Source organism: Limanda limanda, chromosome 3 (genome assembly GCF_963576545.1).
Source record: "Limanda limanda chromosome 3, fLimLim1.1, whole genome shotgun sequence".
In the NCBI taxonomy this organism is placed as follows: domain Eukaryota; kingdom Metazoa; phylum Chordata; class Actinopteri; order Pleuronectiformes; family Pleuronectidae; genus Limanda; species Limanda limanda.
Genome location: NC_083638.1, coordinates 9,549,332 through 9,572,392, shown reverse-complemented (window position 1 = coordinate 9,572,392; position 23,061 = coordinate 9,549,332). Strand labels below are relative to the sequence as shown.

At 41.6% G+C, this 23,061-nt stretch overlaps 1 protein-coding gene across 1 annotated transcript; it reads right to left on the bottom strand.

The window, feature by feature from the left end:
* Positions 1–516: 516 nt before the first annotated feature.
* Positions 517–22,422, bottom strand: scml2 (Scm polycomb group protein like 2). The gene is made up of 14 exons (XM_061068298.1): positions 22,361–22,422; positions 17,890–17,959; positions 17,568–17,636; positions 16,766–16,836; positions 15,943–16,177; positions 15,210–15,298; positions 14,870–15,113; positions 5,223–5,530; positions 4,757–4,889; positions 4,438–4,644; positions 3,303–3,476; positions 2,958–3,176; positions 2,522–2,673; positions 517–2,280 (listed from the first exon to the last, which is right to left on the bottom strand). Exons 2-14 carry the CDS (start codon positions 17,909–17,911, stop codon positions 2,155–2,157), a joined length of 2,049 nt encoding a protein of 682 aa, XP_060924281.1. The 5' UTR covers positions 17,912–17,959; positions 22,361–22,422; the 3' UTR covers positions 517–2,154.
* Between the last annotated feature and the right edge of the window lie 639 nt (positions 22,423–23,061).

Here is a 23,061-nt window from a genome sequence, read left to right as displayed (position 1 = left end):
TCGACCCTCTGATGGGCCCCAAGAAAATACTGAGGGGCCCAAAGATGATAAACAAGACAGGGGAGCAGAACAACATTTTTTTCTACACACAATGCTGTTATTTTTTCAGACTTCCTTCCACCGCTACCTTATAAATTACCTTTTTTTTTTCTTTTGTGACAAAACAAGAAGAATGGTACTCATTAAAGCATATAAGGCCTATTGTAATCCTGACTACAAACAGACCAATCAACAATTCGACGGGTGAAAACATAACCTCTTTGGCAGAGGTCACAAACTATTTGATCAATTTGGTCGTAACTGATTTGCAACCAATCGCTAAGATCGATTACAAGGAGACATTTCTCTGTTTAATAGCATCGCAAATTATAAAGTTGGGAACCAGTTGATTATAACTGAAGCAAACGCTAAGAGGATCTTAACAAATGTTTAATTGGGTGATTGCATATCAAACATTTGACAAACAGTAAACTTACAGTAAAAAGTTGTATATATATTTAATGAATATATACACAAATGAAATGCTGCGGGTTGATAGATGACAAAGCATGAAAATATACACAATTGATTATTGTGCAGTCGCATGAACACAAACTGCAAATGATGTAAAACATATTCTAAGAATCAACCCCCGACTAAAACCTGAGTTTAAAATTTAAAGCAAGATGGTTTCAAGTGTGGACTTGACTCCACGACAGGAGAGCGAACGAGTGAAATGCAGCTACATTAAACATGATTTGGTTTGAAAAATGGTTCTGAAATGTTCAGAAAATCAGTATTTCTGCCGCTGACAACAGATAAATACTTTGAGACGTGTGAATAATTACTCGGACACAACGTAGCCCTGTAAGTAGTTATTTGATGGTGCACACAAAAACTATCTCAGGCAGAAAAAGAATGATTACACTTTAGTTTGATACAGGTTGATACACTTTGTTACAGTACAAAATGATATCAAAAAACAACCTTTTGGCTTGACTTTATACAAAACAGGTTGTCCGTCATTTACTCGTTCAGGAAAACTTGACACTCAAGGGCCTCGCCTTTATGTCAATGTCAAAACACTTACAGTATTCCAGTCATTGTACATGTGTCTGTCTGTCAAAGCATAATACAATCATCAGTGCTCAAGCTGAAACCGCCCGACTTCAATCAGATATGATCGTCCAACTTCCAGCACGTGACAAATAAAAGAGAAAGCAACTCTTCAGTTTTCCGCGCCGCAGAATCACAAGTGATGGAAGGTTTTTCCTCTGAAGTAAAACTTAAACAGTTTAAATAAACAGAGGTGCAAAGAGTTCACTTCTGATCTTTGTCGAAAAAAACAGCTGAGTCATTTGAGGACGGTGACTTCAGGGAACAAGGAATAAAAACCTCCAACGCTTCTCCACAGAGCTGAGCCTTCCTGGTTGTAGAACCTGTTAGTTACGACACTCGGGACAGCATACATTCACTGACTTGCATAAATGAAATCTGACTGTAACAGAGACCGATGTTGAAGGTTGTGAGGGATGACGCAGTGAGACGTTCACTGACAGTACCTGAACTCTGCCTTATACAGTCTCCAGTGCAGAGCAGGGGGAAAATACAGTGACAGCAACGTGTTTGTGTAACAGTGGCAATGTAGAGGTAACTTAACTGATCAATTATGGCCTCCAGTTCATAATAAGGCAAAAAACATGAACTAATACATTAATGATATCTGTGGTCAGATGAACTGATACTACTTGTGTGTTGAGTATCGGTCATAATGTGAAAGATGTTTCCATTAATAAATATTGTTCCTCTCATGGCTGCAGTAATTACTATTGTTGATAACTGTTAAATTTGACTTTATGCAATATTTATTTCTCCAGATTTAAGATCTAACTTATTTTTCAAAGGTATCAAAGCTGTAATCTTTGAGTAATTATTTGTCTATTTGGCCAAAAAGTAGTTAAATCCGCTCATAAAATCCCCACCGTGTGTAAATCCTTAACTCCAGGCAGTCTGCTAAAATCCCCAAATTCATAAGAAGTCCAGAGGACGTGATCGCGGCGTTCTCAGCGGCGGCTTCGTCCTGGTTGAGGTGGATGATCACTGCATCACGTCCCTGCAGAATAATACATGTCTGTGTGTTCGGTTGCCAGTGAGAGAAGAACGAGTCTCTGTCGTCTACTGCTTGGTCTGTTTCAGCTTCTCGATGTGATGACAGAGTTTGAGCGCCGGGCCGAGCTTCAGTCCCATGTACTTCATGATGACATCACTGCGCAGCAGCATCAGAGCCTTGCCATCAATCTCCTGTGAAGAAAGGGGGGGGGGGCATGCTGTCAATTTACAAAACACTTCCTCATGGAATTTCTATCAACAAGTCGTTGCTTGGTGTGAATCATTCTCTGCACATACAGATGGACGACATAACAGCTCCTACAAGGTGAAGCCAAAACCTCTTTATGTGCAGCGTATGGTTTGAATGGCGAATGTAAAATCGCCGAACATCAAACAAGACACAGAAAGAAGTTCACATGAATGAAATACTCACATGTTTCCTAAACAGTTCGACGTGTGGGCCCAGAGTTTGGGGATCTGCCTCTTGGACGAACCGGATGACATCATCCACCGACCAGGAAGAGGCGTTGCTCCCTGAACCGTCCTTGTCCTGTTTCAAGTGTTCTGGTCCTGTTGTTGAGCTCGCTGCTCAAGATGGTGAGGGTGAGAGGGAAAAAAGGAATTAAACCAATGCCTAATATCTTTATTAATTATTAAAGCATCTGCCCATTTTTTCATCTGTGTCACTTGCTTGAATGAGGGATGTGTATTTCTGCAGTTGTGTGTAACGTGGGCAGGCAGCATGGCAAACCACACGATTATGGATATTTCTTTGTATGTTTTGTGTTATTTGTATGTTTCCTAGTATCACTAACATTTAAACTTAAATTTGATCCTGTGTGTTTATGTGTGTGTGTGTTACATCCTACCCTCCACTCGTCTGTGTGCACACATCGGATCCAGCTCAGCCGGGTTGGAGCTGACGCGTCGAAGTGGCGGCGGCGGCGTGTGGGTGTGTCCAGGGTAATATGGCCGCTCCTTCTTGGTCGCTCTGTAGTCCGATGCGGCGTGAATGGAGCGGGGGCTGGGGATGGGATCGTTCGTCGAGTCATCTTTGCGCAGGCCGTTTTCAGCGTGGGAAGGCGGTTCTGTTTCAAGAGAGGATGAGACGGAGTTAAAGACTAGGAGAGCAGTGGGTGGTGGGAGTGAGTCACTTCATAATTTTGGCCTCAACAAAACCATTAGAGAAGAATGAAATGGAGAGTAACCCTGACCTGATTTGGTCTTGTTGTAGAAGCGCGTGTTGTTGTTGAAGGGGCTGAACGGCTGCGAGCTGAACAGACTGTCGCTCTCCAGATGTTGGCACATGTTCTCCAGGAAGCGCAGCACCGACGATGCACTGGAGACGGAGGGCAGCTTCACGTAGCGGATACCATGCTCTGACCGCACTGGAGGGGAGGGGGGGGGCAGGAGATAAACATAAATAAGTCTGAATGCTGTATCTATTTATACATACAGACAGACACACACACACAGACACAGCATACATTCAAAGCGGAAGAAAAGCAGCAGATGGTTTAGGGTGATCACCCTCCCTCCATAATCACACACATATACACACACACACACACACACACACACACACACACACACACGTTTCACCCAATCCCACACTCTGCGCTGCACCCACCAAACCAAGCCAAGCCTGCACAAATCCGCAAATTAAAGCCCCCTCCCCAGCCCCACCCCACCCATAACTTTCCCAGTCTGGCCCCCCAAGGGAGACCCAATCCCAGAATCCCAAACCAGGTTAGACGCACATGTCACTTCTGATTACAGGAACGGTGCTCACATCAGCTGCTGCCACAGGCACTGTCTTTTATTCCTCTTCTCTTTCTCTCTCTCACACACACACACACACACAGACACACACAACCTATGAGTGAGTTCAAACCAATTTCACCAGACTGCTTGACATTTTAGAAAAGTGCGTTTTTGTAAAGGAACAGTTCAACATTTTGGCAAAATAAGCTGATGAGAATATTGATTTGCAACCAGCAGCTGCTTAGCTTAGTTAAGCATAAATACTGGAAACAAAGGGAAACAGCTAGCCAGGTTCCGTCCAAATATAATGAAATTGTCCCACCTGTAATATTCATTTACACATAATATCTGTCGCCAGGCACTTGAGCCAAGACTCCAGGAAATCATTTTATAATTTTGACTTTGGTCACAAATAAACAATTACATAAAATATGTCACTAAGCCTTAAATCCTTAAGTAGCTTCTCAAGAAAACAGATTCCAGCTTCACAAATGTGAGAATCAGCTCCTCTTCTGTTTCTGTATCACTTCATATTGAATACATTTGGTTTCTTCCAGAGATAAAATCCTTGTTTACTGCGCTTACCTCTGATGACCTCTCCTCCCGTGTGGGACTGGCTCTGCAGGAAGGACAGCAGCACTGACGGCTGGTACGTACAGTCCACGCAGGCCTGGACCGCTTGCTGCAGCACGGCGTTGACTGGAGCCGGGCCGAAGTGATCCGGCAGCTGCTGCACGAGCTTCCGGTCGAGGTTCGGGCCGTAGTCCCCGTGCTTGTTCACGTAGACACAAACTAGGACATCACACAGAGAGAGGGAAGCATCAGCAAAGAAGAATAAAAACTTTTCATATAATTTTAGTTGAAGCGTCGAATCCGTGAGTGCTCATTCAAGCCTCTGACTCACCTGTGCAAACTACATTTGAGCTGTTGCTATGGTTGCTGTTGTCGGCGGAGACGTGGCTGGAGCTCAGCCTGGTCTCTGGAGGCGGAGCTGTGACTGATGATGACCCCAGGGACTGCTCCACCCGAGGCTTCTTCTGGTGCAAAAAGAGCAAACAAACCCTCTCTCATTACTCTCTGCAACCTACAAAGGCAGTTAGTTAATGATTAATCAAGAGCTGGGCCTAAACTCGTTCACCGCTATTCACCAAATGCACAGCAGCACAAAACAAAGCGGGTCTCCTCTGTACATTTTCATCAGGTATAAACATCCACAAAAGCTCCCCACTCTGTCTTTCCCTGAGAAGTTCACCTCTGATCTCGCCTCCTCTTCATCAAAATCATTTCTGCCACGATGCGTATAGCATAAGATGACAGGGTCGCTGGCCCGCAGCATAACAGATTACCACTCCTCTGACATCTGATCTCACCTTGGGCTTGGGCCCTCTCTTCTTGTGTGGTCTGGGGGCCAGTTGAGTCTCAGTCCTGGCAGGGTTCTGCGGCGCCCCATTTACTGCTGCCGCTGCCGCCGCCGCCTCGGCCGCTGCCTTCAACAAAGCAATAGTCTGGGATTTGGGACGGCGACCTCGGACACCCTTTCGAACGGGGAGGGGCGGCAAGGGGTTGGGCAGTCGGTAGGAGGTCTGCATGGAGGAGGAGGAGGTGGACGAGGAGCGACGTGTCGTGAGGGAGGCAGAGGTGGAAGAAGCCGGGGCAAGGAGCGCGCCAGGGAGGGTAACTAGAAAATAAATTGGACAAAGGAGGGAGAAAGAGAGGGAGAGATAAATAATATATCGTTTTTCTTCCTGTATTTTCCTGCATTTTTAAAATAATAGGAGAGAGATAACATAATAATCAACAGGCACCAAACAATATGTCACATTTCATTCTCACACCTAAGGGACAGTATTTGAGGGGTTTGTCCAGATTTAAATAGTTTTTTCAAAACTGATGAAGACATTTGTGAAGAGAGCCACAGCACAGAGGAAAACGATTCACTGGCCCTGCAGAAGAGATTTGTTAGGATTGTGAGATTGGCAGCTCCTTTGTATTAAACCCCTCCCTTCACCGAAATCAGAGTCAAAAGTCACGAGCCCCCGGAGACCTGCCTGCTCCAGAATTCATCAAACCGCTCGGCTTCCAGCAACACAACAGAAGCAGTAGTTATGTTGATCCGATTTAAAGCCTTCCTCAAACAGCAAGATATTGGATTCTTGGGCCTGATTCCCATTATCCGACAATAAACTCACAATATCAATTTTAAATGTAATTTCTCATGTCAATATAAGAAATTCTGTTTTGTCCTATTCATGGCTTTGAGTGGTCATAAAGAAAAGAAAAGAATATAAAAACAGTGTGAATCTGAGTGTATTAAACAGCTTCTGTGATTGAACTAAACCACTTGAAGGTGTTTTGAGAGTTTTGATGCGAATAATCAACAAATAGCAATAAGCAACCAATATTGATAATATGTTATTTGCATTGGATCTGGACCAGATTGCCCACATTTATAAATATCAGTCCTCTAATTATTTCTTCTTTTTTTTAATGAAATTATGAATTATTCTCTGAGAAACAAGATTAAAATCCATATCTCACAATGTTAAAGAAATTTAAAACAAAAACTCCTGTATCCGTCCCCTGATCCAGATCCACATCAAAATGTTAAGTTTTTTTTCTTGAGTCATGTCCCACCAACTACAAAATGTCAGGGAACCGGTTGAGTACTTTTTTTGCGTAACTAACTAACAAGACAAAAGCAGAACCTCATTGCAGAGGTAAAAAAAATCTAGCAACAATACATGAAGGCCCTGTTGTGATCCCAGATAACCTCCAACTTAAAGACTTTGCTCTGGAAATTAAGAGGATTCTAAAATGTCAATCAGCTTAAGGATTCAATTGTAAAGCAAGTGAAAATAGAGTTCTGAAAAGGTTTGACCCATTGTTCGGAAGAAAGAGAAAAATAAATCACAAAGCAGTGGCCCCACCACGCTGTCTTCATTAGCCTGAGCGTGACTCTGTGATACGATCACACAATCATCGCGGGGAATGTGTGAGAGACAGAGAGAAAAAATAAGAGAGAGAGAAAGGGTGGAAAAGAGGAAGATAACCATCTCCTATTTCAATACAAATGCATTGGCTTGGTGAGAGCATGTGGGAACTCTCAAGGGGCCGGGGGGCTTTCATTAGAGCCTCCTTCACTGACGCGGTGTGGAGCGACTATGGAAGGTTTACAGTATCCTCCCAGGGCCGGCCGGGGCACCCTGAAAGCTGCTTAATTGGGAAATGAGTGAAAGTGGGCGTAGAATAGAGCAGGGTTTTGTTTCAGAGGACGAGAGTTCATTTTCTCACCAGGAGCAGTCGCACAAAGCTCGCACACGGAGGAGCGGCAACCAGCTCGCACACTGGCACACGTATTCACACTGAGCCCCGAGACGTAAGCCCTACAAAGGCAGATCAAAAATTTGTTTGCAGGGTACCAATCAGTATCAGTGGGTTTTAACACACCCGGGGAATCTGAGTCAGGGGCCCTCTTTGATCTACTCCTGTTGTAGGGAGGAAAATCTAATCCCTTCACATTATGTGACAGCAACATGCACCAGTTCCACCTCACCGATAAACGTCATATTCTACCATATATTAGTTTAGCATCGCTTAAATGTAAAAAGACTAATCACCTCTGGATTTGAACTTTCAAAGAAGAGCTGCTTATTCGCTAATTTTATTCCACACTGTCCGACGGTGTCACATATATTCTGCATGAGCTTCATTGAAGTTATACAGTGTCGGCACGAAGTGAATTATTTAAGACTAGAGCGCTGTGTTTCTTAATGGATGCACCATTTCATCAACTGGAACTATTTCAAATGTGCTGTTTATGGTTTTATACACCGTTTCCCCTGAAATGCAGCCTAACAATCGGTTGCCATGGAAACTTTCTCTGCTTGGATCTCAATTAAAGCTGAATGTTCAACTGCATTCACTTAGAGCTGCAACCACCATATATCATCATTATAAACATATCCACCTACTGTCAATAATTTAGTAAGTAAAAAATGCAATTCACAATTTTCATTTCGACCGCCAAGGAGGTTATGTTTTCATCTGCGTTTGTTTGCTTGTTTATTTCTGTCTGTTGGTTAGTGTAAGATAAAAAAAACTACAGAATGGTTTATGAAACTTAACCCTGAGTTTCATTGATTTCTCAGAGAATAATGACTGTATATGTAGATATGTTTAAGGGACTCATAATTGTGAGTGTGTGCAATTCGGTTCTAATTAAAATGCAGCGCTGGTGAAATTTCATGTGATTTCATAAGGGGGGGAAGTTACGGGCCTTTGCGGAGATATGCACTCCACTGAAAGTTTAATTGACAAATTAAAAATACATATCACAATTTCCAAGACACCAAAGTTTTAAAATTGCTTCACCTTCTCAGCCAGCCAAAATTGTTAAATTTAAAATGAGACGAAACAGAGAAAAGCAGCAAATCTTCACATGAACAAAGCTCGAATCAGAATAAGTCTGGTGTCTTTGCTCAGAAAACTATTTTACTTAATCATCAAACCAGAGAAACATGATTCGCACAAGAGCCCAGAGCTAAGGTTAAAATCTAAAATGTTTTCTGTAATTTGACTTAAACTGAGTAATTAGGTCTTCCCCAAAAAAGCTCCAAAAAAACGTGAGTAAGGAATCCAGCATGCAACCAAACAAAGACATATGGTTCTGATCATGACGATATAATTCTAACTCGACCCGATGACCTGAGTAAGCCACAGCCCGAGGAAACGTGCGTGTGTGTGTCTGTGTGTCTCTGTGTGCGATATGGGTGTGTGCGTGTGTGTTATACACGCATGAGAAAGGGGTCATAGAGAAGTGTGTCTGCAGTCTGGGGGTGTTGGGGGAGGGGCACCACAGAGTTGCCTCTCATCTAATTACACCCCCCAACACACACGCATATATACATACACACACACACACACACCCCTACATGGCGAGCAGCATCAATGGAAACAGTCGAAACACACACAGGATGTTCTTTCGAGAAGATTTAAAGCTGCATGACACTCATGAACTGCAGATTCAGGTGTGTGTGTGTGTGTGTGTCTGTGTGTGTGACTGCACACTAGATAACAGAGGAGGGGAAGTGCCTTAAACAGCTTCAGGCCACAGAGTAAAACCACAACAATAGTCCCTGCACAACTTCTCAAGTCTAAAGACAAAATAAAAGTCCCGACTGTGACTTGTGTGAATGGTGAACTTAACTTGACAGATGCATAAAATTAGTGTAGTGAAAATATTTGATATCCGCTAATCCTCTCCTGAGCCTTGTGCAAACTAATTCCCGAGGCTTTACACACACAAAAATCACATGATCAAAAACACATGCAGCCCTGAACTTGATTACCGCAGAGGATACTGTAAAACCTCCAGACTCTGAGTGACGGGGACCACTGGTCTCTTTACAGTGAATCTGAATCAATCTAAAGAAACATAGAAAAATGATTTACTCTCAACGAGGAGGCGGCTTCACCACGAACAAGGAAAGCATGGTTTCCCCTCACTTTACTTTTTTCTGCTTTACCAGGACAATGAAATGCACTTCTAGTACAAAATGTGAAAAGTATCAAACATAAACAAGCTATTTTTAAGACGTGACAACTTCCTGAATTGTGACTGAACTGACTCAGATTGAATTCTAATTCAATACATTGCAGGGAATCTCCAAAGGACTATTAATACTTCTGTACTCTCATTAAACGTGTTGTTTCTGCATTAATGTGCCTCCACTTCCCTTCACTAAATCTGCACAACTAATCATGAAACATTCTATAAAACAGAACACATGTAGTACAAACTTTTTTTTTTGTTGCATTTATCAAAAAGAGAAAAACTTTGCAAAATTGAAACTCACCAGGAAATCCCCCTCCAAAAAACTTCACGGCTGCTGTGTTTTGCAGTAGCAGAAGTATTTGCAGAAGCAGCAGCAGCGGTAATGATAGTAAAGCCAGGGAACAATACAAGTCACTCAGTACAGTTGCTTCCTGGTTCCCTCTTTGGTGCAACTCTTTCTGCTTCAGCCGGTGTTTGATATATTTTTCCTCTGGTCGTCTCTCTATTCCCAACTTTAAAACTCTCTCCTCGTCTACAATTAATTTTCTGTTTGTCTGCCTCTTCCTGCTCTGTTCTGCCGGCTGTAGTCCACAACAAAGCCCACGCTTCTGCTTCTGCTGCTGCTGCTGCTGGTCGAAGCATGCAAAGCTTCCCTTCCAATGAATGGACAGGAGGAGGAGGAGGAGGAAGAGGAGGAGGAGGGTGTGTGTTTGGATTTGCATAGAGGCTTGGGTAGAGTGAGGGAGGGAGGGAGGAGTGGGGTGGGTGTTTGTGGTGAGGAAGGAGTGAGGAGAGGGAGGGGGGGGGGTCGGGCCCTTTATTCATGTTATCTGTAGGCCATATCGACAGTCTACATCAGTCACCTGCTTCTCAGCAAGTCTCTCAGGGAGGGGGGAGATGACACAGGGGAGGGAGAAAGAGAGGGGTGAACGGCGGATGGGGGATGGGAAGAGGGAGGGGGGGGGGTAAAAGGTTAACTGGATCTGAAGAGTTCCTGATTGAAACGGGTGAAAGGGGCAAAACTCATGGAGTTGGCGCAAACAGAAGCCAGCATTCTCTCTCTCTCTCTCTCTCTCTCTCTCTCTCTCTCTCTCTCTCTCTCTCTCTCTCTCTCTCTCTCTCTCTCTCTCTCTCTCTCTCTCTCTCTCTCTCTCTCTCTCTCTCTCTCTCTCTCTCTCTCTCTCTCTCTCTCTCTCTCTCTCTCTCTCTCTCTCTCTCTCTCTCTCTCTCTCTCTCTCTCTCTCGGCCCAGAGGGACCCCCCCCCCCCCACACACACACACACACACACACACACACACACACACACACACACACACACACACACACACACACACACACTCAGTTGTAACCCTATAGCCCACTCAGACATTCCCCCTGATGAACGATGGCCAGGTCCCCCGTCAGGAAACAGTGGCATGGTCGGATGTCACCCCGGCTCTGGAACAATGTGGAGCAGCCGGAGGAAGCCGGCCTGGGAAAAGTCCCTTCATCGCACAAACGTCTTCAACGGTTACGATGCAAATTCAAGAAAGAAGAAAAAAAGCTCTTGGACAAATATCCTGAATTTGAATCGTCATCCTCTTTCGGCCTTTTTGAATCTTGTGTAAACGTTCTGTGCTTTTAACATCTCATTCTTGTTTTCCAAGACTAATTCAAGTCACTGATTCCTGTAGCCATGTTGAATGTGTTTGGTGTGTGTGTGTGTGTGTGTGTGTGTGTGTGTGTGTGTGTGTGTGTGTGTGTGTGTGTGTGTGTGGGTGTGTGTGGGTGTGGGTGTGTGTGTGTGTGTGTAAAACTGCTTTCAGACAGAGCACCAGAAAATTGAAAACAAGAAAAAGAAAACAAATATTCCTGACTTTCACATCAGGACCTTAAGAGTTTGATTTGCTTATTCAATGTAAATGTTAAAGAAAGTTGCAACAAAAGGCTGCAATACATTTATCAACTGTATATATATATCAGGATCACACTGATACAATTTTTTGTTTGATACCTTTATCATCCTTTAGATAGCCTATATCAATATACATTTCTATTGTTCCCATCAATATTAATCAAAAAAATTGAATACATGTCTACAGGGTCATTTCTGTCCAAATATAATTTATAAGCTGACAAAAGTTGCGTTATTTTGCCCTAAATAGATAAAACCTACTTGTATGGAGACATTGTGTTCTTCATACATTATTCAAAAAGGATTATTCTGCATTTTGACCCAGTTTAACAAAGACATCAAACAAAAACACAAATTAAAATATATACTACAAATCCAAAATATTTTGAATGATGATTCGTGCACAAACTGTTCAAAAAGCAGAAACGTTAACGATCCTCCGAAGCTTCTTACCAAAAATACGTATGTGGTTCACAAAGAGACAAATCTGATGAAAGCTAATTAGAAATTTTTAAATGTAGTGGTAATTACAGATCCTCGCTGCCTCTCTCGTATGCAGAGCTAATTAACGCTCATTAACACCTCAACCCGGCCCTACTTATTCACTTACATGCACACAAACATCGCTGTCTGCTAATTTACATGATCCTCTCCTCCACGTCTGTTTCTCTCCACATTGCGCTCGCACTCATTTGAAAGCACAGACTGTAGCTTAAATACACGTGTGAGTGCATCTGTTGCACAAAGCCGCCTCGGTCTGTGTTGTACTGAGCTGCAACAAACTCTGGGGTTGTTTCCAAACCAGGTCAGACCATTCAGATTTGTTAACCCTCTGGTAGAAGGACATTCGACAAAAAACTTCCAGCAGTGAAAGTGAAAGCGTCATGGCAGTGCCGACCTGTAGCAAAGCTGAGCTACTGTGGCCATTTATTCTACTTAAGGTGTTTCGTAACATGCACAGGACTCTGGATATTCTCCTGAAATTATCCGAAGGGGCTGCATGCGAGATCACAAATGTCAGAGTCAGTTGCTCCAGACATTCTCCAGAGTTTTTCCTGCCGGGTAAAAACTCCAAGAATGTCCGAATGAGCCCACGTGACAATACAGCACGAACATTTCTATAGAATTCACAGCTTTTCTAACACGTGATGGACACAAAAGTGAAAAAGCCAAAAGAATACAAATATCTCCGGATGAGAATGAGGCGTCATGCACATGGTAGATGGTGGCGAAGATGTCAACTTGGAAAGACAACGACATTGAAGAGCTTTCGGTGCTAACGGCCGATACGTCACATCCTGCCTCCTACGTGCTGCAGGCGTTCTACACATGTGAAAGGCAAAGTCCGGAGAAAGTCCAGACCTGAATGTCCAGACATGTTATGACAGACGTGCAACTGCTGTCATCCATCAACTGAGAGAAGGAAACCCAAACACACACATACACTCGCAACAAGTTTGCACAGATATCCTTGTTAGGCATTAGATTCCATTCATTCTGAACAGCCTTGCCAAAAGCTTATCCCTAAATCATGACCAATTCATACCTTCATCTTAACCTAACAGTAGGGAATCCTGACAAGATCTGTGCAAGTTCTAAAGAGATATCAAAATCTTAGCCATCCCAACTAAATGCATAACCCTAATCTAAACCCAATTCTAACCCTAAAAACGAGTCTTCACCCTTAAGCAGCTCTTTGGAAAAGGGAAGACCAGCCAAACCGTCCTCACTCCGTAAGGTCTCTGCTCAAAATGGTCCTGACAAATATCCAAGTGCACAGACACAGACAGTCTGGGCTACTGAGCCACATGTTCCCTGACCAGTGACAGGGTGAAGGGGAGGAACTGGCTGGAGTGGATGTAACATTAACTGCAAACAAGAGGACGATTGATATTTATTCCCACGTCTAAACCTTATCCACACCACACACTTCAGAAACTTAAGTGATTTTGACGGATGGCAAATGTCAAAATATCTGCCGAAGAAAATAAACAGCTTTAGAGAAACTCATGTGGAGACACGCAACTGTAACTGCAGAGTCTAATTACTGTATAATTTCATCCAGATTGATTACGAATAGTTCAGATGTGCCTGCACTCATGTCAACTGAAGCTATAATTTCTGCAGACACAGGAAGTGTCTTTGTCTTTGAGGTTCAGGGTTAAAAAAAAAACCTGGAACAAGGATGGTATTCAGTAGAGTTCAAACCAAGAGACTTCATCAAACGTAACACACTCATCGATCATTAGTTCCCTTAATGTGCCTGATTTATCAAGATCCATGAATTATTCCCCTGAGAAATTGGAGAAAATGTTTATTCCAGAATGTTAAAGAAACAAACATACAAACCAACAAACCGACGGGTGAAAACATAGCTTCCTTGGCAGAGATAAAAATTAGGAGGATATGAAAACACACAGAAGAAAGTGGTAAAATGTTTGTTTCTTTTATCCGAAGAGGCTTCAGACAAATTTTGCACTTGCATATTCTATTATTCATATTTTACACACTCAGTATCAGTGATTGTTGTTCTGTTCCTATTGTCAGATCGCACAAATTACAGTCAGGTCTCACAACCCCAACAAACAAAACACAAGTTTCTAAACAGCTTCTGATCCTGTAACGATGCAACAGAAACATCAGAATCTGTGCTTGTGCTGCCCTCTAGTGGTAAAACTGGATCAGCTCCTATCAGATGATCTCTCAGTGATACAACACCTTCTACAATAAGAACAACAACAATTACTTATAGACCCAAATGAGCAGAGTCTGATAAAGAAAGTAATGTAGAGTTATTAAAAAAAGTATGTGGGAGTGAAAAATATTCTGAATCTTATATGAACTTTGGTCTAAGTCAATAAGCACATGAGCTGAAATATCATTCTATAGAAATTATAGTATATAAAACATAATCAATTTAGTTAAATATAATATTGATTTGCTTTTCACAAGGGGGTTAGGGTTAATTCCATTAATATATATATGCTAGAAGAGAATAGTCTTTAATTGATCTCAATCATAGACTCAATAGTGACTGCTCTCCAAAAGTGAAGCAACAAAAGCGTCTCTATCGCCACCTGGTGGCTCGCTGCAGTATAGGTCATGAACTCTGTCTTTTCCTTGTTAACACATGGACCACACTACGGAGTCAAAATACACACCAGATAACTTTTCTCAAATACGGCTGCTGTCATTGTAAGTTATTCTTATCACACTGATGTTTGTAGGTTAAGTTGAGTTTTAAAGTTACATGCTCTAAAAACAGGATCAAATGTCATGATTGACAGCTGAGAAGGACTCGTGATTGGTCGAGCATGTGTATCAGCGGGACCTTGACTCTGAAGCTCCATCCCTCGATCACAACTGTGCAGACTCTGGCTCCAAATATACAAGATGGCAGCGTTCTTATCCGCGATGCATTGGCTTAATTGTAAGTATATTAGCAAACCTGTGGTATAAGCAGCAGCTCTATCATCTGTTGTTCTTTACACACAAAACTGCTCCTATCACGTGGAACTCACAATCTCCATGAATCAAAAACAAACTGCAATGAACCAGAAGAACTTACAGTAGTTTCCGGGCGGCTGGATGCTGTGCTTCGTCAGAGAACACCAGCCGACCGGGAAGATGTCTCTGGAGTCGAAGGGGCACCAGTAGTCGAAGGCGCCTCGCCAGCCGTCAAACATGACGAAAATCTCCTGACCCCTGACCTCTCCCACTGTGGCAGGACAAATCAAGTAGGGGTTCTTCCTGTCCACCGCCTCCAGCTTCATACCAGGCTGGAAGTAGTTTTTAACAGGACTGGCCGGATCCTACACACACAAATGTACACAAACAAAGCGATATTTTTCAGGATCAATACAGAAATGTATTGGTCTTGTTGGTATCAAACTTCTGGTTCTTGTTACCTTCTTAAAAGCAGAGGCAGGGGCCATCTCCGCTCCGCTCAGCGTCCGCAGCAGAAACATGGGCCACGAGGAGGCGTTCATCCTGAAACCTGTGTCACAACAGTTCTATTTAAACCAAGGTACCTTCTCCTCATATTTCTGTGGGAAAACCTATTTCTTTGTGTTAATACTGGATTTCTGTAAGAGTAGAGATTTCACAAATTCATAAATTACAATTTATTTGTCCTTATCTCCATTATTGTTTACACTTCCTTATCACTCACCCTGCGTCTTCTAATCAGCTGACCGCTGGTGGTGTTTACGTTAATCCAATGAGGCTTTGCCATGATCTCAATAAGCCAATCATGTCATTACTGCCAAACTTTGAAGCGGCTCTCCTTTCTGTAGCTGTCATTTCAGTGATTCTGTGCCAGTCTCCTCCCGTAGTCTCCTCCAGGCTCAACAACCTGGCCAAGTCCTGCTGAGTCCACTTATCTAATCTCCTTCACATCAACAGGATTCTCTAGATCCCATCAACCACCAGCAGTGTCCACACCCTATGCAGCCACACCCCCTTTCAACCTCGATGACATCATGAAGGGTGTAAACGCCAAATGGACTCTCATTTATATCACATGACTTTCATCTGTTATTGTGTATTGAAACAAATTTATTTAAATCTTTAAATCAAATGTATTTATTCAAACAACAACCAAACCCCATACAATGACATGTAAACACTCGGATTTCTCACCCAGGGGGGGCTGCAGCATGTCTCCGTTCCTCTCGCAGGTTCCTATTGGCTGGATGTCCGAGGAGTCGATCAGCCGCCAGAAGTCGTTGGTGTTGTCGCTGCCGTCGAGCCGCAGACGCAGACGAGTGCCCATCATGCCCATCACCGTGGCGATGCACACCGAGTTGGAGTTGCGAGGGTCCCGCGCCTCCAGTTTCATCCCTGCTTTGAAGTCGTTGGCGGGGGGGAGTCTGGACTGCACAGGAACACAAAGAGAGCCTCGGGTCAAATTGATTGATGACCAGTATGATCATTGATGTTACATTGTGATTCCAGTTGACACAGTAAACTCAACACACAGGTGATGTTCACTGTGTCAGATCATGAGTTTCTCCAGTGAGAGGGGGTCATAAAAATCCTGTTCTCGTAAACAAGTTAGAGTCCTGAGCACAATGAGTCTTAGAATTCATTTGCAGTAAATAAATGAATAAGTTGTGTTATGGTTGTTCAGTTGTGTTATGGTCGACAAATCCCACTTAAACCCAACAATTGTGTGTCTGTAGTCCTGAGACCATTTGTTCTGCCTGCAAAAGTTAATCTTTAAAAATGCAGTAGGTGCAACAGGATCGGTCACTGATGTTTTTTAATGTTTATTGGACAATAATGGAGCCGCATGACGTAGAGGAATACAAAAGATCATCGTCGGTCTTCGCTGACGAGTAGCAAAACATAGAAATCACCAAACTGCAGCTGCTTGTGCACGGCCAACTGTATTTAACAAAACTGAATATAATCTACGGAGACAGCACATGGAAACAGTATGAGAACGTTACAGATCACCTACCTGTTTGAAGCATGTTGGCGAAGCTGCAACGGAAGACGTTTGTCTCAGATAATCTTCCCAGCTGAACGGTTCTAGAAAGAAAAACAACAGAAACAAACCACAGATTATTGAAAGAAAGTGTGAACGAAAACACAGCACACACAAATAAGTCGCATTTAAGTAAATCATTATAGTGTGATCCTAAATAAATTGTCACCACTGCCAGTGAGCTTATGTTTTCATTCTAGTGAGTTGTTAGTTTGTCGACAGGAATAAACAAAAATGAATATTTTGTATGAATTTCCATGAATCTTGTTGGAGGGATGAGACATGTGCTAATTTGTGAAATAGGGCTAATATGTTTGGACATTTTCATTGATTTCTATGCAGGAACGTTGATCAAACCCAATCAGGCATCTTTCTCTGAGTGTGTGCAATTAGATGCAGCTTGATTGAATTCAAGGGGACTGTTGGGCCTTCTACTGCCAGTTCGGAAGTAATATGAATTGCAGAGAGGAAATGACAATTTGATGCTGGTTTATGCCAAATCTGCAGACGTCATGGAGGTTTATAAGAAAAATATTTACAAGAAAAAATGTTTGAAAACTAGTTTGTTGGAGAGATTAATGTGTAATATGTGAAAGCTTTTGTAAACCCCACCCTAGACTTTACTGAAAAATACTACACAGCCCACTGATCACTGCTGATGCAAGTACTGACACATAACTGGGTTAATAAAAAAAATATTAACTTAAAAAGTTTTGAATCATTAATAAAAGGATGAGCAATGAAAAGAAATAAGCCAGAAATGAAAACTGCCAACCGTTGGATTTGTCGAGGGCAGAGCCTGCTGTGATGCTGCTTCCCCTCTCCTTCTTCTCCTCTTTTTGATCTGAAATCAAAACAGTGATTGAAGCGCTCATCACTTTGGGAGCTTCAGACATGCAGACTTTATTACTGTGAGAATGAAGCCATTAAACCTCTGACTGTAATAGTTCTTTGAGAAAAAATAAATAAACGTCCAGAATACCAAACAGCAAAAAATCAAATTACATCTGGGAGCTTTTTTTTGTGTGTGTGAGTTTGTCTCGTGAAGCATGTTAATATGAATATATCTAGAAGCCGGCAGCTTTGTGGAGACCTACCTCTGTGTGGAGTTCGGCCCATGACGACCAGAGTCAAAGTGCCGCTGCAGAGGAGGTGAAGTCAGACCGACTGCAAAAGAGACAGATACAAAACTTTATCCAGAATATTCACAGAATGCCAGAAGGCACAGACCTGCTCTAATGTAGCCTGTATATCCTGGGCTATTTCTATTTTTTTTTATTATGAATGTAATTTATAAAAGGTGCACAGGTCTTCGTTTGATATTTTAGTATTTTATTATATGTGATTCATTAATATGTTGTGTTAATGCCTTTTCAAGCAATTTGGCCTGTTGTTGAGATGGACTCTGGACTCTGTCCTCAACAATAGACTGATCCAGTTAACAATTAATGTCTGAGTGGCCATAACCTGATATAAGTTATTCCACTGTTCTAAACACAGAGTGTCATGTTGCTTCATTTCCATGAAAACAGGCTGTAGCTTCTTTTGACTCAATCCCACATTCACAGCCCTGCAGCAGTAAATATTCAGCAGTAAATGTGAAATCAATTCATGGCTGAAAAACAGTGTTTTAAAAAATGTTTTGAGGAATACGTCAAGCTACATATTTCTAACATCAACAACATAAGACCAGGTTGTTAGTCTGTACTTTATAGGGACAGACGACCTAAGGGAGAGAGGCGCAAATGCCTTTTTCTGATTGTATCATGAAATCTAATCTTTAAACTCCCAACTTCCACCCAAAGAGATAACATCCTCCAATTTTGTGAAACTTCAAATACAAAATCTACAACATTTACAACTTGTGCATTATAACCTAACAACAGAATCTACTTGTATTAGTGAGCACGATAAATAATCATCATACATAAGGAACACTAACAACGTGCTGATGTAAGAGCGTTTGAAACTAAAAAGTAGCATGTGTTGTCCATATGAACTCCTCTGGCCAAACTGTTTGAGTTAGCAGCTCTGCTACATTAACTTCTGATGCACTGTAACAACAACTCATCAAATTAAATTGTTACCACACTGTTTATGCTGAAAATCTGGCACAAAAATCCAGATCAGGTTTGCAAAAACTCTCAGCATGGTCCCACTGCAGAGACAGGGCGTTCATAGTGTAGGTCCAAATGAAGCAGGGATACAATGGTAGGGAGCAGAGCATCAAAAACAGTCATCCAGTCCAAATGAAATCCCAAGAATCCCAAAGGTTAAAATCTCTTCAGAGGCCAAACAATGTCTCCTTTACTTAGGATTAAAAAATGTTAGCATCTGCAAAGCAGTGTGGCTGCTTCTCCCTCTGAAGACCCTTCTGTCTCTGCAGCGGAACCCATTGAGTCACAAGGAGCCATAAAGATTCCAAGCTGCCATAAAAAGCCATTAAGACGTGTGGATGTGGGACATCTGCTGGATCACATGAAAAGGATTCCAGCCCGGCAGCTCGCTCTGCTTCAGACTCCTCCAGTGTTTGCACTGGTCTGTCTGCCTCACTCAAGAGGGTCAGACAAAACCGCCCCGAAGACCAGGAAGCACTTAACTTTTACAACCTCCATTTCCACTTAGGCCGCCACTGATCTGGGATTAGTGTGATGTTCACAAACCTGAAAAACGACCCTAGGCCTGGTTTCAGGAGCCGGTTCAACTGTCGTTTGATATGAGGAACTGTCAAAGGTTACAGATAATATTTTAACTTTACTCTGCACAGAAATATCTTTGCTCTGATATTAAAAAAAAACTATGAGGGTATATATTTAAGCTGCATTGCAAAGCATTTTACTTTTGGATGTTTATTGCTAAGACACATTTTAGTTCACTGTTTTCACTTCACAAAAAAAAGCTACATTTCCCTAAAGCTACAAGTAAATTAGTTATTAATTAACGTTTACAAGAAGTTAATTCAATAAGTCTATAAAAGTTTGTTAAAGTTGTGTAAAAGTTCACAGAGATGAAAGTCGTGGCTTCAACGTTCAATCTTTTAAAAAATAGTAAATTCACAATAAAAGCAAATAGCTTTTCTCTGTCAAGTAGCAAACTCAGATTTGGCATTTTAGCTCGACAACAAATTTGATAAGTATTTATTAAAATGACCTTTGATTCCTTTTACAGTGATTGGTTTTAGATAAATTGTTCCATTTTACATGTTAACACCCACAGGATAAGTGCTTACACAAAGTCAGTGTCTTTTTCTTCAAACAAATATGGCCATAACTTCTAATGTTTCTGCAAATCTAAAGAATTTGAAGAACGATAAAAATATATAAACAACCAGAAATAAACTTTACTCTGTTTTCATCATTATCTTCCAAAATTATTTCTGCCTCTCCAAACTTGTAGGAGCTCCAACTGATCACTATTGTCAACACTGTATAATCTCATAATAATTTTCTTGATTAACTGATTTATCATTTAGTAAATGACATGTCAGAAAATGCTGAAAATGTAAAAAGTTTAGTCTTTATTTTTTATCTGAAATGCCACATACTCTGTTTGCTGCAGTGAGGCTCTGCTTCTCTTCTTTGTTTTAATTTACAGTAAAACTAAATTTGATTTGGTTTCTAACTTTTTCGAAATGATTGTAAAGATGTTTTATAGACAAAAACGTCCAAACAACTGAGAACCTGCAGTTTGATGAAATCGATATTGTCAACTGATAAATAACTAAATCATTTATCAGATTTACATATTGTAACATTTTAGAAGTTTGAGCCACCGCATGTTAGATTTGTTCTGCTTGACGAATAATTTTAAATGATCATTGACTGTTACAATAATTAATATAATAACCAATAGTTTCCATCCAAAGTAGGACTTTGTGATAAAACAGTATAATTGCAGTGTAATTTCTATCCCTGTGACAAAGATTAAATATATATTTATATATTGAAATATTGATCCACTTTTGGAGCTTGATAAAAGGAGGTTTAGAAGTTACAGCCACCTCAGGTTTGGATTTTTTGATTCATAAATAATTGAAATTAAAGAAGACTGTTACACTAATTAATAAATCAACTATTAGAGCTGGTGCGAGGCCTCACCTCCAGGATCATCACTTAAGATGTTAGTTCATCAATATACAGCCTGAATATTTAATTAATTTATCTCAGCAGAACCTTTAAGACACTTAACATCGAACCTCCGTGGAACCAGGAAGCTTCAGTGAGAGTATTTCTCAGCTTAATGTATGTGAGGAGGTTTAACACATTATTGATTAACCCCAGGTTTGTAAAATGCTTTGCTGTTTATCCAGTTTTCCTCAATTCCTCACAAATGAGAACATGCATCTTGATGATATTAGGAAAATAATCATTTGTCCAATTTACAGTGAGGATTAAATACAGAGAAAAAGCAGCAAATTACTACATTTTAGAAGTCACCAGATTTCGATTTACTTGCTTCATAAACAATTGAATTGATAATTGACTGTCAGAATAAAGAATAAATCAGGCATGAGTGCTGCTGAGGGGTGTGAGGCGCTGCAGGGCGTCACCTCCAGGATCACTTCACATGCAATATTATCAATATACAGTCTGGATATTTAATTAATTTATCTTAGCAGAACCTTTAAGACACTTAACATCGAACCTCCGTGGAACCAGGAAGCTTCAGTGAGAGTATTTCTCAGCTTAATGTATGTGAGGAGGTTTAACACATTATTGATCAACCTCAGGTTTGTAAAATGCTTTGCTGTTTATCCTGTGTTTCTCAATTCCTCACTAATGAGAACCTGCATCTTGTTATTTGGGAAATAATCATATGTCGAATTTACAGTGAGGATAAAAAACAGAGAAATTACTACATCTTAGAAGTTAGAGTCACCAGATTTCGATTTCATAAACAATTGAACTGATAATTGACTGTCAGAATAAAGAATAAATCAGGCATGAGTGCTGCTGAGGGGTGTGAGCCGCTGCAGGGCGTCACCTCCAGGATCACTTCACATGCAATATTATCAATATACAGCCTGGATATTTAATTAATTTATTTCAGCAGAACATTTGTAGACGCTTTACGTCAAACCTATGAGGAACCAGGAAGCTTCAGTGAGAGTATTTCTCAGTTTTGTGTCTGACTGGGGGGAAAGAAAAAGAGGCTGAACAAGCAGAAAAATAACATTGGAACGTGAAAGGAAAGTGCGTGACGCATTTTGGTTTGGGTTACGGTCACGTTTAGTGGGCGGGACGGTGCTGATTATTAACTATAAGCACCTCTAACGTTACAGCACAACAACAACAACAACAACAACAACAACAACAACCCGATGCTATATAAGGCAGAAGGAATGAGAAGGTTGTCCTCCTCCTCCCAGTGGAACCAGCCAGTACACGGAGGGTCTGCAGAGGAGCGCACCACCAGGCTGCTGCTATGCCCCCCACCCCCCCCCCCCCCCCACCCCTGCAGCGCTCGTTTTCCCTATTTCCCACAGCAGCCCGCTAAGCAAACGCGAGGGGAATCGAACGTGGTGGGGGGGGTGTAAAAAAAAAGGAACGAGGCATGAGTGGTACCAACCGTGCGAGCAGCAGCAGATCCCCTCACTTTCTATCAGATGCAAGCCGCCATGTTCGCTGCAGCTCCGCGCATGTCCACCACGCAGTGCTGTAATTCATATTTTTCCACTGGAGGAATAAAAAAAAAAAAAAAAAAAAAAAGACAAATACCCACACAACCGCTCACTCACTCACTCACATAACGGACACACGGGGGGGGGGGGGGGGGGATTAATTAATGAGCAGGATGTGGTGTCCGGCTGGGCTCTGATGTGAAAACTACAGGTCACGTGTGAACGAAGCTTCCTGTTCCTCCTGAAGAAGAAGACCTGACACAGAGGTGAGGAATCAATAACACAAGCAATAGGTTTTTCATCAAAACAACAGAAGTTCGATACGTATTGATATCTATGGTGTAAGCACAGTGAGGAGGTTTAACACGTAGTGGATCAAATACAGATCTGTTGTATTATATCATTTGTTTTCACTGTTTAACTTTATTTAAATAAGCATTTGGTTTTTTTTTTGTATTTTTGTTTATTGGAAGTAGTTTCACGAGATACAACAATATAACAGGGAATACTTCCATCTTACATTTTTTTCCCATCTTTTTATCCCTCCCACATTCCCATCCCCAGCACCCATAACAAACCTATAAACACGAAAAAAAAAAAAAATATATAAAAATAAATAAATAAAATAAAATAAATAATTAAAGGGGAA